General features: G+C 34.4%; 1 protein-coding gene across 1 annotated transcript; it reads right to left on the minus strand.

Moving 5' to 3' along the window:
- Window positions 1-2401: 2401 nt before the first annotated feature.
- Window positions 2402-13512, minus strand: LOC128546065 (uncharacterized). Its single transcript, XM_053524216.1, has 5 exons — window positions 13460-13512; window positions 6723-6893; window positions 5193-5320; window positions 4335-4497; window positions 2402-2536 (listed from the first exon to the last, which is right to left on the minus strand). Exons 2-5 carry the CDS (start codon window positions 6798-6800, stop codon window positions 2402-2404), a joined length of 504 nt encoding a protein of 167 aa, XP_053380191.1. The 5' UTR covers window positions 6801-6893; window positions 13460-13512.
- Between the last annotated feature and the right edge of the window lie 193 nt (window positions 13513-13705).

Genomic DNA, 13705 nt, shown 5'->3' on the forward strand with positions numbered 1-13705 from the left:
TTAGACCTACTGACCTAGTTTTGACCCCACGTGATCCATTTCGAACTTGACCTCGATATCATAAAAGGTGAACATTCTGAACCAATTTTCATGATGATCTTGTGAAATATATGGCCTCTAGAGAGTCACAAGGTTTCTATTTTTAGACCTACTGACCTAGTTTTTGATAGCACGTGACCCAGTTTCGAACTTGACCTAGATATCAACAAGGTGAACATTCTGACCAACTTTCATAAAGATCCCATGAAAAATGTGACCTCTAGAGTGGTCACAAGCAAAAGTTTACGGACGCACGGACGGACGGACGACGGACGCCGCGCGATCACAAAAGCTCACCATGTCACTTTGTGACAGGTGAGCTAAAAAAACAGATGTCAAAATATATGTTATGCATACTTACATTGATAGTAAAGCACTACTTTGAATACTGCTCATAAACTTACACAGTTAGGACCATAATGGGAGGTAATATGAACAACAGATTCAATAAAACTTTCTACTGTGTTAATCAATACTTCTTTCATAAATAAATTAAACAGAAACTGATACAATTTATGTTCCTAACAAAGAATATATCAAAAAAGGTTGCAGCCACACTATAAGCATTATGAGCCTTTAAAATTGTTAGCCAGAAACCCTCATAATAAAATCTGGAAGTAAACCATTTACTTACTGTTTAAATTCTGTTGGCATTCTTCCTTTTTATTGTAATACTGGTTCCAGTTTGTGACTTCATTCTTCATCTTCTCAATACATTTTGATATGTTCTAAAAGTTAGAAAATTAATCTGTTATGTCACACTGCGAGTACACAGGAGTAAACACACCAAAAGAAACATGTCCTCACAAAATGCACATCGAAAGTGTATTGAAAAAGGCCCATACGCATGTTTGTTCTTTTTTTAATACAAAAACTGTGATTCAAAATTCTCTGTCATTGAAATTCAATGATATTGCACCTATATCATTGGAAGAAAACTACTGATATATGTCTAAGACCATCTTGATATTCTGAAATTGTTTAATCTTGTAAGAATACACTTACAGGATTTTTGCAAAAATTGCAATTTCATGTCACATGAATTGGATTTTAATTGTTTTCTACTAGTTTATTTTAATATGCTGATTGTGACTTATATTAATCATTCTCCACACCTCATTCCTGATGGGATTTCAATGCCACAAGGGTATGAGAGAAGAGAAGCCAGTTTTCCTTTTCATGCTGAGCACCAAGCAAGGGAGCTACTGGTACCTTTTTTCATGTCTTTGGTATGACGCAGCCGGGGATCGAACCCATAACCTCACACACTCAAAGCAGATGCTCTACCACTAGGCTATAGAGGATGGATTGCATTTTAATTGTTCAAGATACAATAAATATTTATTTGCTCTTGGTATTAAATTTTGTGACTTGGGAAGTTCGTAAACAACCCACCTTTTCCAGAAGTCTAGCTTCAGTCAGTTCCTGTTCTATCTTTTCATTTGCTTCCGCCTTCTCTTTTTCTATTTTTACCTGAAAAATGAAATATTCATCACCTGGATGTTTCACCACCCCTTATTCTTTTTATCTATCAAGGAACATGTTCTTTTGAGGAAAAACCTCATATTATATGATTAAGCATTTGAATATCTCTAAATTAAGATGCCAAACAAGAAAGGTTTAAAAATATATTGATTTATCCTACCCTCATATAAGATATAGCGAAAAACGCCTGCCCAATAAACTTTTCTTTATCTAGTCATGTCAAATATCACTTTTGCGGGAACTTTTTTAAATCACTTATTTTAATCAAAAGTTTGCATTTAAATCATCACCATTGTATTGGGTATGACTAACTAGGAAAATGATGGTCAAATCAAAGGCTTTTAATCCTGAAACAAAAAGTTATTGCTATTTTTCACTTTTACCCGCACTTCAGTCGGAAATTTTGAAAATTTTTTTTCCGAATTATCCATTGAAACTGTTTATCCCTTGTATTGGAAATGTTCTAACTAAGAAAGTAAGGGTAAAATCAAAGTTTTTATCCAGAAACAAAAAATTATGCATTTTTCAATTTTCCCCACAACTGAATTAGACTAGCAAACGTCATAATATATTACGTCAAGTCTGCGCGCTGTTGCTCTTTCCAACGACTTTTTCCTAATTTTCTGAGCAGGTAGGATAAATAGAATATTAGATATAAATTTAAATTTATGAGGCTCGTCTACGAAAAAATATAAGGCTCGGCAGAGCCTCGCCTAATATATTTTCTTCAACTTGCCTAATAAATTTAAATTTATCAGACAGTAACCTAATATTCTTATTTTTTAAGGTTGTAACAGAAAATAAAATAGCAAATCAAAAGTGTAAATTTAGCATAGGAAAATATACAAATTGGTTTATGATCTGCAATTTCTCACTTTTAATTTAAGCATTGTATTTTAAAGATAGTAAATTCTTCAAAAACCTTTTTAAAATTGGCTACAAGTTCCATTTCTTTTTCCACACATTCAATGGCTTTGTCTACCCAGTCCTCAGGGTTATGATGGTAGTTTCTCTGAAAACACAATTTGCAACATATAATATGGTACAGAAAAACAAGCTTCTAATTTCTTCAATAAATTTTTCATGTATTTTTGGCCCAAAAATTTTGCGATACTGGTAATTATTCCTCCACCATAGTGAAATTAACACCATTTCAATATCTGAAAAGCAAATTGTTTAAACATCATTGAAGATGTGTATAATGATATGACAAACCAACTTTTGATAATGAGTGTCGTATTATATGGTTTATGGAAAAACTAGCAAACAGCTGTATACAAAATGTTGTATAAACAGGTTATACTGCAACTAAAATACTGTTGATCCAAAACCAATGACTACAAAAATTATTCAGGGCTCCATGGCCAAGTGGTTAAAGTCTATGATTTTGAATCACTTGCCCCTCACCGATGTGGGGTCGAGCCTCACTCGGGACGTTAAATTCTTCATGTGAGGAAACCATCCAGCTGGCTTACAGAGGTCGGTGGTTTTATCTAGGTGCCCACCCGTGATGAAATAATGCAAGGAGGGGCACCTGTGGTGTCTTCATGGAAAGTCGCCATATGACCTACATATTAACCCTTACCCTGCTAAATATCTAAAATGGACTTGTCCATCATTCAATTTGGGCAGTACAACTTATTCTTCAAAGGGGTGTTCACTGAAAATTTACTGACTGAATAGCGAACAGTGCAGGCTGATCTTGGTCTGCACTGGTCGCAAAGGCAAAACCAATTGCCGCCAGCAGGCTAAAAGTTAAACATATAAGTTACCAAACAACAAGATGTACATCATTACATGCTTCATTTAAGAATATGAACAATTTAAGGATATGAACAAACAAATATGTGAACAATCCTTTCAAATTGGTCTAAAATACACAAGCCAAGTATTTTCATCATATACAATACATATAATTAAAACATTGCCAAGCAATTCCATAACATACAATATATTTACATCAAGCAATTCCAGCACATACAATGTATACAATACATATATGCCAAGCAATTTCAACACATACAATATATATATAGCTAGGTCAGTAGGTTAAATAATGAAAAAACCTTGTGACCTCTCTAGAGGTCATATTTTTCATGGGATCTGTATGAAAGTTGCTCTGAATGTTTATCTTGATGATATATAGGTCAAGTTTGAAACTGGGTCAACTGTGATCAAAAACTAGGTCAGTAGGTCTTAAAATAGAAAAACCTTGTAACCTCCCTAGAGGCCATACCCTTGAATGGATCTTCATGAAAATTGGTCAGAATGTTCACCTTGATGATATCTAGGTCAGGTTTGAAACTGGGTCACATGCCATCAAAAACTAGGTCAGTAGGTCAAATGAGAAAAAAACCTTGTGACCTCTCTAGAGGCCATACTTTTCATGGGATTTGTATGAAATTGGTCTGAATGTTCATCTTGATGATATCTAGGTCAAGTTTGAAACTGGGTCAACTGCGGTCAAAAACTAGGTCAGTAGGTCTAAAATTAGAAAAATATTTTGACCTCTCTAGAGGCCATATTTTTCAATGGATCTTCATGAAAATTGGTCAGATATACATATAGATATGCATATATATATATGCAGAGCAATTCCAATACATACAATATATATATAATTATGTGTCAAGCAATTCCAGCACTTATATTGTATAATATATGCTATCATTCTGGCAAGTCTGAATGAAAGCTAGGAATACTGAATGTCTTATGAACCTATTTTTGCAAATGTTAATATCAATATCCAACTGAAACAAGAGGAACAATAATATAAATGCCTTAAAAACATAACTGTACATGATACTTACATAGACCTCATCTTTTGCCGCCTCTATCTTGACTTTATTTATAAAATTTTCTTTATGTGCTTCAATGACCATTTTAATCTCTGTCATAAATTGTTCATACAAATCTTCTTTCCTTCTTTGAGCCATCTCTGGTGACACCTCACTCAGTTTTCTGATATCTTGACTACAAAAGAGAAAATTAATCACTTCCAGTTTAATACAATAAAAAAAAAATTCCCGTTTAAAAAGCGACTATTAACAAAACTGTCAATAATGTACATATTGTACGTCTTGGAACTCAGATCTTTTTTTAATTCATCAGCTTAAGAAATGTTGTAACAGATCATATCAAGGTAACGGACATGTAACAACACTTGGCAATTTCCATGTCATAAAGTATTTTTGTTAGGCAATTTGGGATTCTTCGGACATAAATGTTTTGTTTGTTTTGGGTTTAACACTAGCTGTTTTTCAACAGTATTTCAGCTATGTAACGAAAGGCAGTTAACCTAACTAGTGGTCCTGGATTCTGTGCCACTACAAACCTCTTCTGCGCAAGTAACTGCCAACTTCCCCACATGAATCAGATGTGGAGGACCAGTGATTTCAGAAATGATGTCTTTTATCAAATCGCCATGGAGAATATACGCCTCGTCTGAGGATCAACACTCACTACCACGTCCCCGCAATCTGTAGACCTGCGCTACAGCTAAACAGACTGGCTTTTGACGTAAATGTAGCTTATATAATGTACCTCAATATAGAAATGGATTTCCTTAAAGGCCCTAGAATGACGAAATTGCATTAGAAGAATTATACAGTAATGTAATTTGCCAACGGTTATTACAAGTTATTACCACTACCTTAAATAAAATTTACCTGGCATGGTAACAATCCTGGAACCAGGAGTCCAACTTCCATCTAACGTAGGTCAGGTCAATCTGTAAATTGACACACAGACTTTCCCAGGCATCATACAGCTCTTTTATCTTCTCATTGCTACTGTTCTGAAATTACAAAATTAATGGCTCATAATACCTTTGTTTTAATGCCGCTACGACATTTATCAATTTTCTTGATATGTACATAAAAATATCAACTTTTGTTAAATTCTATTTTTGAAAACTGTCTCATTTGTTTATACTAAGTCTTGTCAAAGGTTTGAATACTGATTAACATAGCAGGAAGTTTTATTGAATGTATTGATTTTTATTACCTCTCTTTTTATAGTTCTAGCTGAATTAGTTAATGCATGTAGTAATATTGAAAGCTAAGTGTTTTCAAAGCATCATGTATTTATGCATAACACCTATTTTGAAAGCTGTTTCATCTGAGTTTAACATAAAATTTAAAGCCTGCTGGAACTTTAACCTATAACCTGCTGGACACATTTGATTCTGTCTCTACGACCAGTGCAGATCATGATCAGACTGCACGGCTGGTAGATCATGATCAGCTTGCACATCCATGCAGTCTGATCATGATCTGCACTGTTCGTCATTCAGTCAGTATCTTTTTGGTATGCACTTCTTTTAACAGTTAATGGTACTGTCCAAATTGAAAGATGGACAAGTTCATTATAGAAATTTAGCAAGGTAAGGGTTAAAGGAGAAAGCCAAACTGTCACAATATAGCTCTTCACAGTGAATTGATTATTCATATATATATAGTTTTCATTTTTCTCAATTTTTACTTATTCAAGGGTCATAACTCTGGGGAAAATTACCGAAACTGGCAAGCATTAATCAAACCAGCCCTAGATTTTACGGAGATAGTAACACATTCTACATATTCAAGGATCATAACTCTGGAGATACTTACTGAAACTGCTGGCAGGCATTAATCAAACCAGCCCTAGATTTTACATAGATAGTAACACATTCTACATATTCAAGGATCATAACTCTGGAGATACTTACTGAAACTGCTGGCAGGCATTAATCAAACCAGCCCTAGATTTTACGGAGATATACATTCTACATATTCAAGGGTCATAACTCTGGAGATACTTACTGAAACTGGCAGGCATTAATCAAACCAGACCTAGATTTTACGGAGATATACATTCTACATATTCAAGGGTCATAACTCTGGAGATACTGAAACTGGCAGGCATTAATCAAATCAGACATAGATCTTACAGAGATAGTAACACATTCTACATATTCAAGGGTCATAACTCTAGAGATACTTACTGAAACTGGCAGGCATTAATCAAACCAGACCCAGACTTAACATAGATAGTAACACATTCTTCATATTCAAGGGTCATAACTCTGGAGATACTTACTGAAACTGGCAGGCATAAATCAAACCAGACCTAGATTTTACAGGGATAGTAACACATTCTACATACTAAAGTATAGTTGTGATCAAGGATTAAATACTCTAATGCATAAAATTGCGAACCTTTTCTACAAAAGTGACAATACTTTCGCACTGGTTATCCTCAGACATTTCACTTTGGTCAAGAGATGCTTCTGCCATCACTATACTCAGTTAGTCATTTCCTGCTGGCTGTCTTATACTAGTAATACGATTTCCTTGCTTCTGTTCTTTTTGAAGAAAAAAATGCGTTTCCTGAAAATGATACATTTATAAATGAGCACAGTAATTTAAAAATGATACATTTTTACAGACTGAAGTATATCATGTTTTCTGCTTAAACTTTCAATAGCTTAATTATAAATCAATAATTGTATATAAATATTAAAATTGTTCTTTAATTCTGTGTTTGACTGAAAATATCTTTCACCAAATTGAAACCAAATCTGATTTCAACTGAACTAAATCCTCTCCTATTCCTGACTCAGATGATACATGTCACGTACAATCTAGACATTCAGAAAATATCCAGAGTATATAATATTACCTACAAAAATAACATTACCCTCGTCCCCAGCAATTATTTTTAATTCACTTAAATTGCCTTCATTATACATGACTGAAATTCACTGACAAACCCGACATCAACAATAGTCAAACATAAAATTTTCTGCAATTTAAAAATAATCTAAATGAAAACAAGCAATGCGCCCAGTGGTCTCATTATATTTAGCTCTCTCTAGTTTTAAGTTATGATATGTTTCGAATGATAAACAGAAAAAAACCCGCATGATCTTTTTCTACCATACCACTGCCTAATCAATCTCCAACATCCCTGGACCTGCACTTTTTGGGCCATATCCTTGGGATATATGATTATTTTGCCTTGCAACTCAAAAAGTAGATCTATGGACATATTACCAGGTGATTTGAAAATATGTCAAATCAACAGTATAATATTCTTCTAGTGTGAGGTTGGCTGCGGTGGTATGTTTAGGACCTGTATTTACATTTTTCAAAATTAAATTATCTTGTGCGCACAACATCTGATCTCCAGTACATTCGATCTTGTGGTCAAAAACAGCTTATTTCATGCCACAACACCTTCCTCATGTGCACTACATCTTATTTCGAGCGCTGATATCTTATCTCATGTGCACAACATCTTTTCTCCCAAAGGGATGTCATCTTTTCTCGTGCCAAACATCTTATCTCGAGCCCCAAAAACAGTTTAGCATTTTGAAATTAGCATGGCGCACACAGCCTTCCTAGGCTCATTACAATACTACAGTTTATTTTTTCTATAGAAGCCCGCTCCTAAAAATATAAAAATGAAAGTAATTGCTAAAAATAAAAATATTTAGTTGCTGGCTATATATGTTGGCTGATTTGTGCAATTCATTATTTCATTCTGTCATTGTGACGCAAGGACAAACATCGTTATGGCACTCTATCTTCAATTAAAGTGACATTTATCTGGGCGCAAAAACAGTGTTCAGCAGTGCAACTTCTGGCAGGACGATGTTTGCAGGGGTATCATTCAGCAGTGCACTGTAATGATGTTTGTTATTGCCTCATTGAGACAATGAAATGGCATAAATCAGCCATCACAGACTGCAGTGGCATTTAAATATTTTATCTATTTTGTTGGGTTTAACCGCACACTGACACAATCACAGGTCATATCAGGCCCGTGTGCAGGATTTGTTTGCTGCGGGGCCCAACCCCGGGTGGGTTCGGGAGGGGGTACCCCCCCCGATTGCAAATTTTTTTAATATGGCACATGAAAGAGCATTTTCTGCTACCTGAAAAAACCTTTAAGGATGCATGAATGTATCATATATTTAAGGAAAAGTCTACATTTAATCATTCCATCAAGCCATTTCAATGTATGATGATTGTACAGTCACAGTGTAATGGCCTTTTTTTTCTGTATGAACCCATTTGAAAAAAATGTTGAAGTTTTAAATGATTATTAAATAGACTACTTCTAGACTATGATAATTTTTTTTCACATTTTTATGATTTTATGTAGTGAACTGAGCCAGTCTATATACTATGTCCAGTATTACAATTTTAACAGTCAGGGGTGTAACTGTTTCAAGTTATCGCAGTTTATACCCATTTGAGTTATTGGTTAAACTTTCATAACTTGTTTCAGTTATCATAAAATATTACAAAGCCCTCCTGTGCCAATTCCTCATTTTTAATGAGACTAACCAAATTTTTTTCCTGAATCCTTGACCTTTTATCTTTCCAGCTATGCAGTAAAAATTTTTACGCAAGGCTGATAAAGTTTTACGCCCAAAAGCTTTAAAGTATAAAACTCTTAATATCTCTTTATTATCCCAAATTATGCTTATCAGGGCATGCTCAGACTAAAAGAGAATTTGATAAACCTCAGTTTACTACACGGCTACTAAACGCTAGCGCCACCACCAAATTGTGGTGATAACGAAAAGAGCTATCGTCATTTCCGTGGTGCAGCTATCACCTGTTTTTTTACTTGTAAACACGTATAAAATTTATATTTATCTTATATTTTTATTGAAGATTTTTTTCGAAAATCGGGGAATGTAGTTCCGTGTAAACAACAGTTTTTACTACAGGTTGGCTGTGATTTTATTAAAATAATATGCAAGTTGTGGTGTGAGAGCCTTTTTCCCCGAAACTGACAGTGGCACATTTTCATATCGGCCAGTATTGAACACCATTCTGATGAATAGACACACTGTAAAAACATACCTGCGCATGCAAATGGTGTAGAAATGATAAATAACTATATACGCACACACCATGAATAATAGAATCTCAGGTTAGAAAAAATATACCAGGATTTTTAAAAGTGGTGGCGCTATAACTCTAGTGATGGCGCTATACAGTAGTGGTGGCGCTGTTACGGTATTCAATAATGCGAACTGCTGACGCATCCGGAACAAAACAAACACCAACATTTTTTAACTGATAATTTTCCTGCAAGGAATTATGTTATTAAAGAAAGAAAAACACGATCATAGTTTATTTACCTTGATGAAACATTCTCTATCTAAGAAAAAAAAGAACAAAATACTCACAGACCCTTGGGACTCTTGTAGTCAAAGTAAATATTTTCCTTTGTTTAAAACGTTAGTGTAGAATTATTTCTAACCTTTAAATATTCTACTTAAATACAAACGTAAGTGTACTTTAAATTCAGGTCAAGAAAAATAGTAGCAATACTTTTATTTCAAACAAAGATTTGTGCCCAGGAAATAATTTGAAGATAGTGTAGAATTTATTTGTTATATTAAGATTCTGAACGTTACTTCCCTTTGTTTTTATATGTCGTTTGCATGTCATTGTAAACAAAAGACCTTACTGTCACAATTCTTTCTTGAAAGTGAGTACAGTGCATTTTCAGTTCCAATCGATTGAATATGATTAATCAATAGAGCTTAGATCTACAATATGAATCCATATACATGTAGATTATTTTGCGATCATGTAGAGGTTACTACATGTATTTTGTTGAGTAACGTAATTTTGTTGTAGTGTGGGATAGATTGATAATATCAATTATTGTAGAAATTTCCGTGGCTTGCAGACAGACATTTTCATATATTAAAATTGAATATATCAGCCACTAATCATATACAACAGCGCCACCACTACTGTATAGCGCCACCACTTGAATGATAGCGCCACCACTTTCAAAAATAATCGTGTTTTAACTTTTTACTGTGTTTTTCGTAATTCTTTGGTGTATGGGAATACGTGTAATTCATTTCTACACAATTTGCATGCGCAGGTATGTTCTTACAGTGTGTCTAATCATCGGAATGGTGTTCGAATACTGGCCGATATGAAAATATGCCACTGTCAAATTCGGGAGAAAAGCTCCTGGCACCACAATTTGCATAATATTTTAATGAAATTACGGCCAACCTGTTGTAAAAGTGTTGTTACACGGAACTACATTCTCCGATTTTCGAAAAAAGTTCTATCAATGAAAATATAAGGTAAAATATAAATTTTACTCACTTGTTTACAAGTAGAAACGGGCGATAGCTGCACCACGGAAATGTTGATAGCTCTTTTCCTTATCACCACAATTTGGTGGTGGCGCTAGCGTTTAGTAGCCGTGTACTACTAATTTCATTTTAAAGGTCACTTTGTGAGAACAGCAAAAAGACTTTTTTAGAATAACTTACCTAAGTTAACTATATTTTATAACTAATACAGGTTATACAAGAGCTGTCCGTAAGACAGCCAAGCTCGACTATTCGAAATATTGTCACAGAAGCAGGAAATAATTACCCAAAATGTTAAATATCAAAAGAGTTTTAAGTTCGAAAGGGGACATAATTTGACCAAAATGCATATCAGAGTTATGGGACTTGATGCTATCAACTAGTTTTATAACCCCGAAGAAACATGTTAAGTTTCAATTCCATAATCTGCATTAGTTTTGGAGATGGTAACTTGCATGTAAAACTTTAACCAGAATTTTCTAAGTCCAAAAGGGGGCATAATTTGCTCAAAATACAAGTTAGAGTTATAGAACTTGACCCAGTGAGGTTGGTAATTGACCTAGAAAAAGAATAAATAAGTTTCAAAGCTATACGCCTTTTGGTAATAGCTGTATGTACTTGCACGCAAAACTTTAACCAGGATTTTCTAAGTCCAAAAGGGGGCATGATTTGCCCAAAATACATGTCAGAGTTATGGGACTTGATTCTATCAACTAGTTTTATAACCCCGAAGACACATGTGAAGTTTCAATTCAATATCTGCATTAGTTTTGGAGATAGTAACTTGCATGTAAAACTTTAACCAGGATTTTCTAAGTCCAAAAGGGGGCATAATTTGCCCAAAATACATGTCAGAGTTATGGGACTTGACCCAGTGAGGTAGGTAATTGATCTAGAAAAAGAAAAAATAAGTTTCAAATATATATGCCTTTTAGTAATAGCTGTATGTACTTGCACGCAAAACTTTAACCAGAATTTCTAAGTCCAAAAGGGGGCATAATTTGCCCAAAATACATGTCAGAGTTATGGGACTTGACCCAGTGAGGTAGGTAATTGACCTAGAAAAAGAATAAATAAGTCTCAAAGCTATATGCCTTTAAATGATAGCTGTATGTACTTGCATGCAAAAACTTAACCAAGGTGTGACGCCGACGCCGACGCCGACGCCAGGGTGAGTAGAATAGCTAGACTATTCTTCGAATAGTCGAGCTAAAAATGCTTGAAAAAGTAACTGAAATAGGTTACATAACTTAAAACAGTTACACCCCTGACTGTTTAACATCAGTCCTCTTAGAAAATCTCTAGAATAGACAGGCTTTTGTCTCTATGAACATAAAAAAAAATCAAAAAAATCATAGAAATATCGTAATTATCAGTCTAGTGGCTAGTCTATTATTAAGGGTATCCTATTTGCTAAATGGTCAAATGTTTTTAGATTTCCAACAAAACAAACGAAGTATTATGACAATTACTATTTACATCATAGATTTCAAATGACAATGAACTCTTTTAAAACTGTACCAAAGATCTATAAAAATAAATAGATGTGTATTTTATACTTCTTTGACTGTACAAACTATAACATCACAGCACATATTAAATGATATTTTTATGTATAAAACCCCTCATAAGTAACGAGTTTTAGATGCGTTTTGTAAGATTTACTGAGAGACTACTTTTAAAACTATGGGAGTTTTTAAGTAAGGTTATCGGACCCAAAAGAGTAAAACTGATACAGTAGTTTCAAATTCATAATTGTTGTAAAATAAAAAGATAGGATAAATATCTATCAATTTAATAAATTTGGGGAATGTGCCTTTAATAATGTAAAAACAAAATAAAACCATCATAATGTTTCAATTTTCAGATTCATTTTAAGATTTACTTAACAAAACCAACAATGTTCTGATCATTTTATAACACATCCAAAGAGTAAAAAACATAATAGTTTCTCCACTCCCCAATCAAGTACCGATCAAGCGATCAAAGAAGCATGCACTGATAAACTTTTACCTGTGACATACCTGGGGCTAATTTCCACTACCGGACACGGTTCTATGGCTCTTTAGCCTGTGTATTGCTGTCAAATCAAGCCAGTTGTGCTGGTGTATAAATTTGTTAATTGAGGGGCCCATAGTAATAAAAATCGTAACTAGCCAGCCAGCTGGGGGTCCCGGGCCCCCTGGCCCCCCTACTGGACACGTGCCTGCATATGGCAACTTTCCAGCTTCTGATGATGAAGCAGACCCCACATGCACCTTCGTGCATTATTAAAGGGTAGAGATAAGATTTCATGCGCAAGAGAATATGTTGTGCCCACAAGTTAAGATGTTGCGTGTTCAAGATAAGATAACTTGTGCGCACGATATGTCAAGCACGTGAGAAGATGTTGTGCACACAAGATAAGTAAGATGTAGTGCGCTCTTGATAAGATGTTGTAGTCATGCGCACAAGTTAATATGTCACGCGCATGAAATCTTGTCGAGCACATTAGATAAGATGTATGCCCCAAGTGCCAGAGATAATTTAATCTTAAGAAAAATAATGCATGTCCTAACATTCCACGTTCTTACCTTTGACAAGGCTTTGTATACTCACAGGAACCTGAAATTCTAGCCAAAAAGCGACCAACCCCTTTTTCATTCATATATACAGACTTTTGGTGGCTTTTTGGATAGAATTTCAGGCTCCTGTGTAATATCCAGGATACAATATTTGTTTGTGCTAATGGCGTAATGCCATGACGCATTTAACATGGAATAAAACGTTATTACGCGTTATTATTTTAATTGTTTAGAAAAAAAAACATACCCTTGTCTCCTCGTAGTATCACACCTAATGTATTTCCTGTAAAAACATTGACCTAGTTTTGCTAAAACGAAAGTAGGTAATTGTTATTGTGGTTGTATTATAAGCCAATCATTGTGAAGCGAAATTACGTTCAGCCAATCAGAATTCAGAAATAGATTGGTTTTCCTAGAATTCTATTTTTAACTATTCCCAAAAAATACGAAACTAAAAGTTCAACATAAATATCTTACAGATAAACTATTTATT

Source organism: Mercenaria mercenaria, chromosome 15 (genome assembly GCF_021730395.1).
Source record: "Mercenaria mercenaria strain notata chromosome 15, MADL_Memer_1, whole genome shotgun sequence".
NCBI classification, from domain to species: Eukaryota; Metazoa; Mollusca; class Bivalvia; order Venerida; family Veneridae; genus Mercenaria; species Mercenaria mercenaria.

Coding starts and splice junctions, on each gene's coding strand:
- LOC128546065 (XM_053524216.1), bottom strand. CDS start 6,800: ATGGCAGAAGCATCTCTTGACCAAAGTGAAATGTCTGAGGATAACCAG. Junction 5,321..6,722: donor TTGTCACTTTTGTAGAAAAG/GTTCGCAATTTT, acceptor TTGTAATTTCAG/AACAGTAGCAATGAGAAGAT. Junction 4,498..5,192: donor CAGGATTGTTACCATGCCAG/GTAAATTTTATT, acceptor TCTCTTTTGTAG/TCAAGATATCAGAAAACTGA.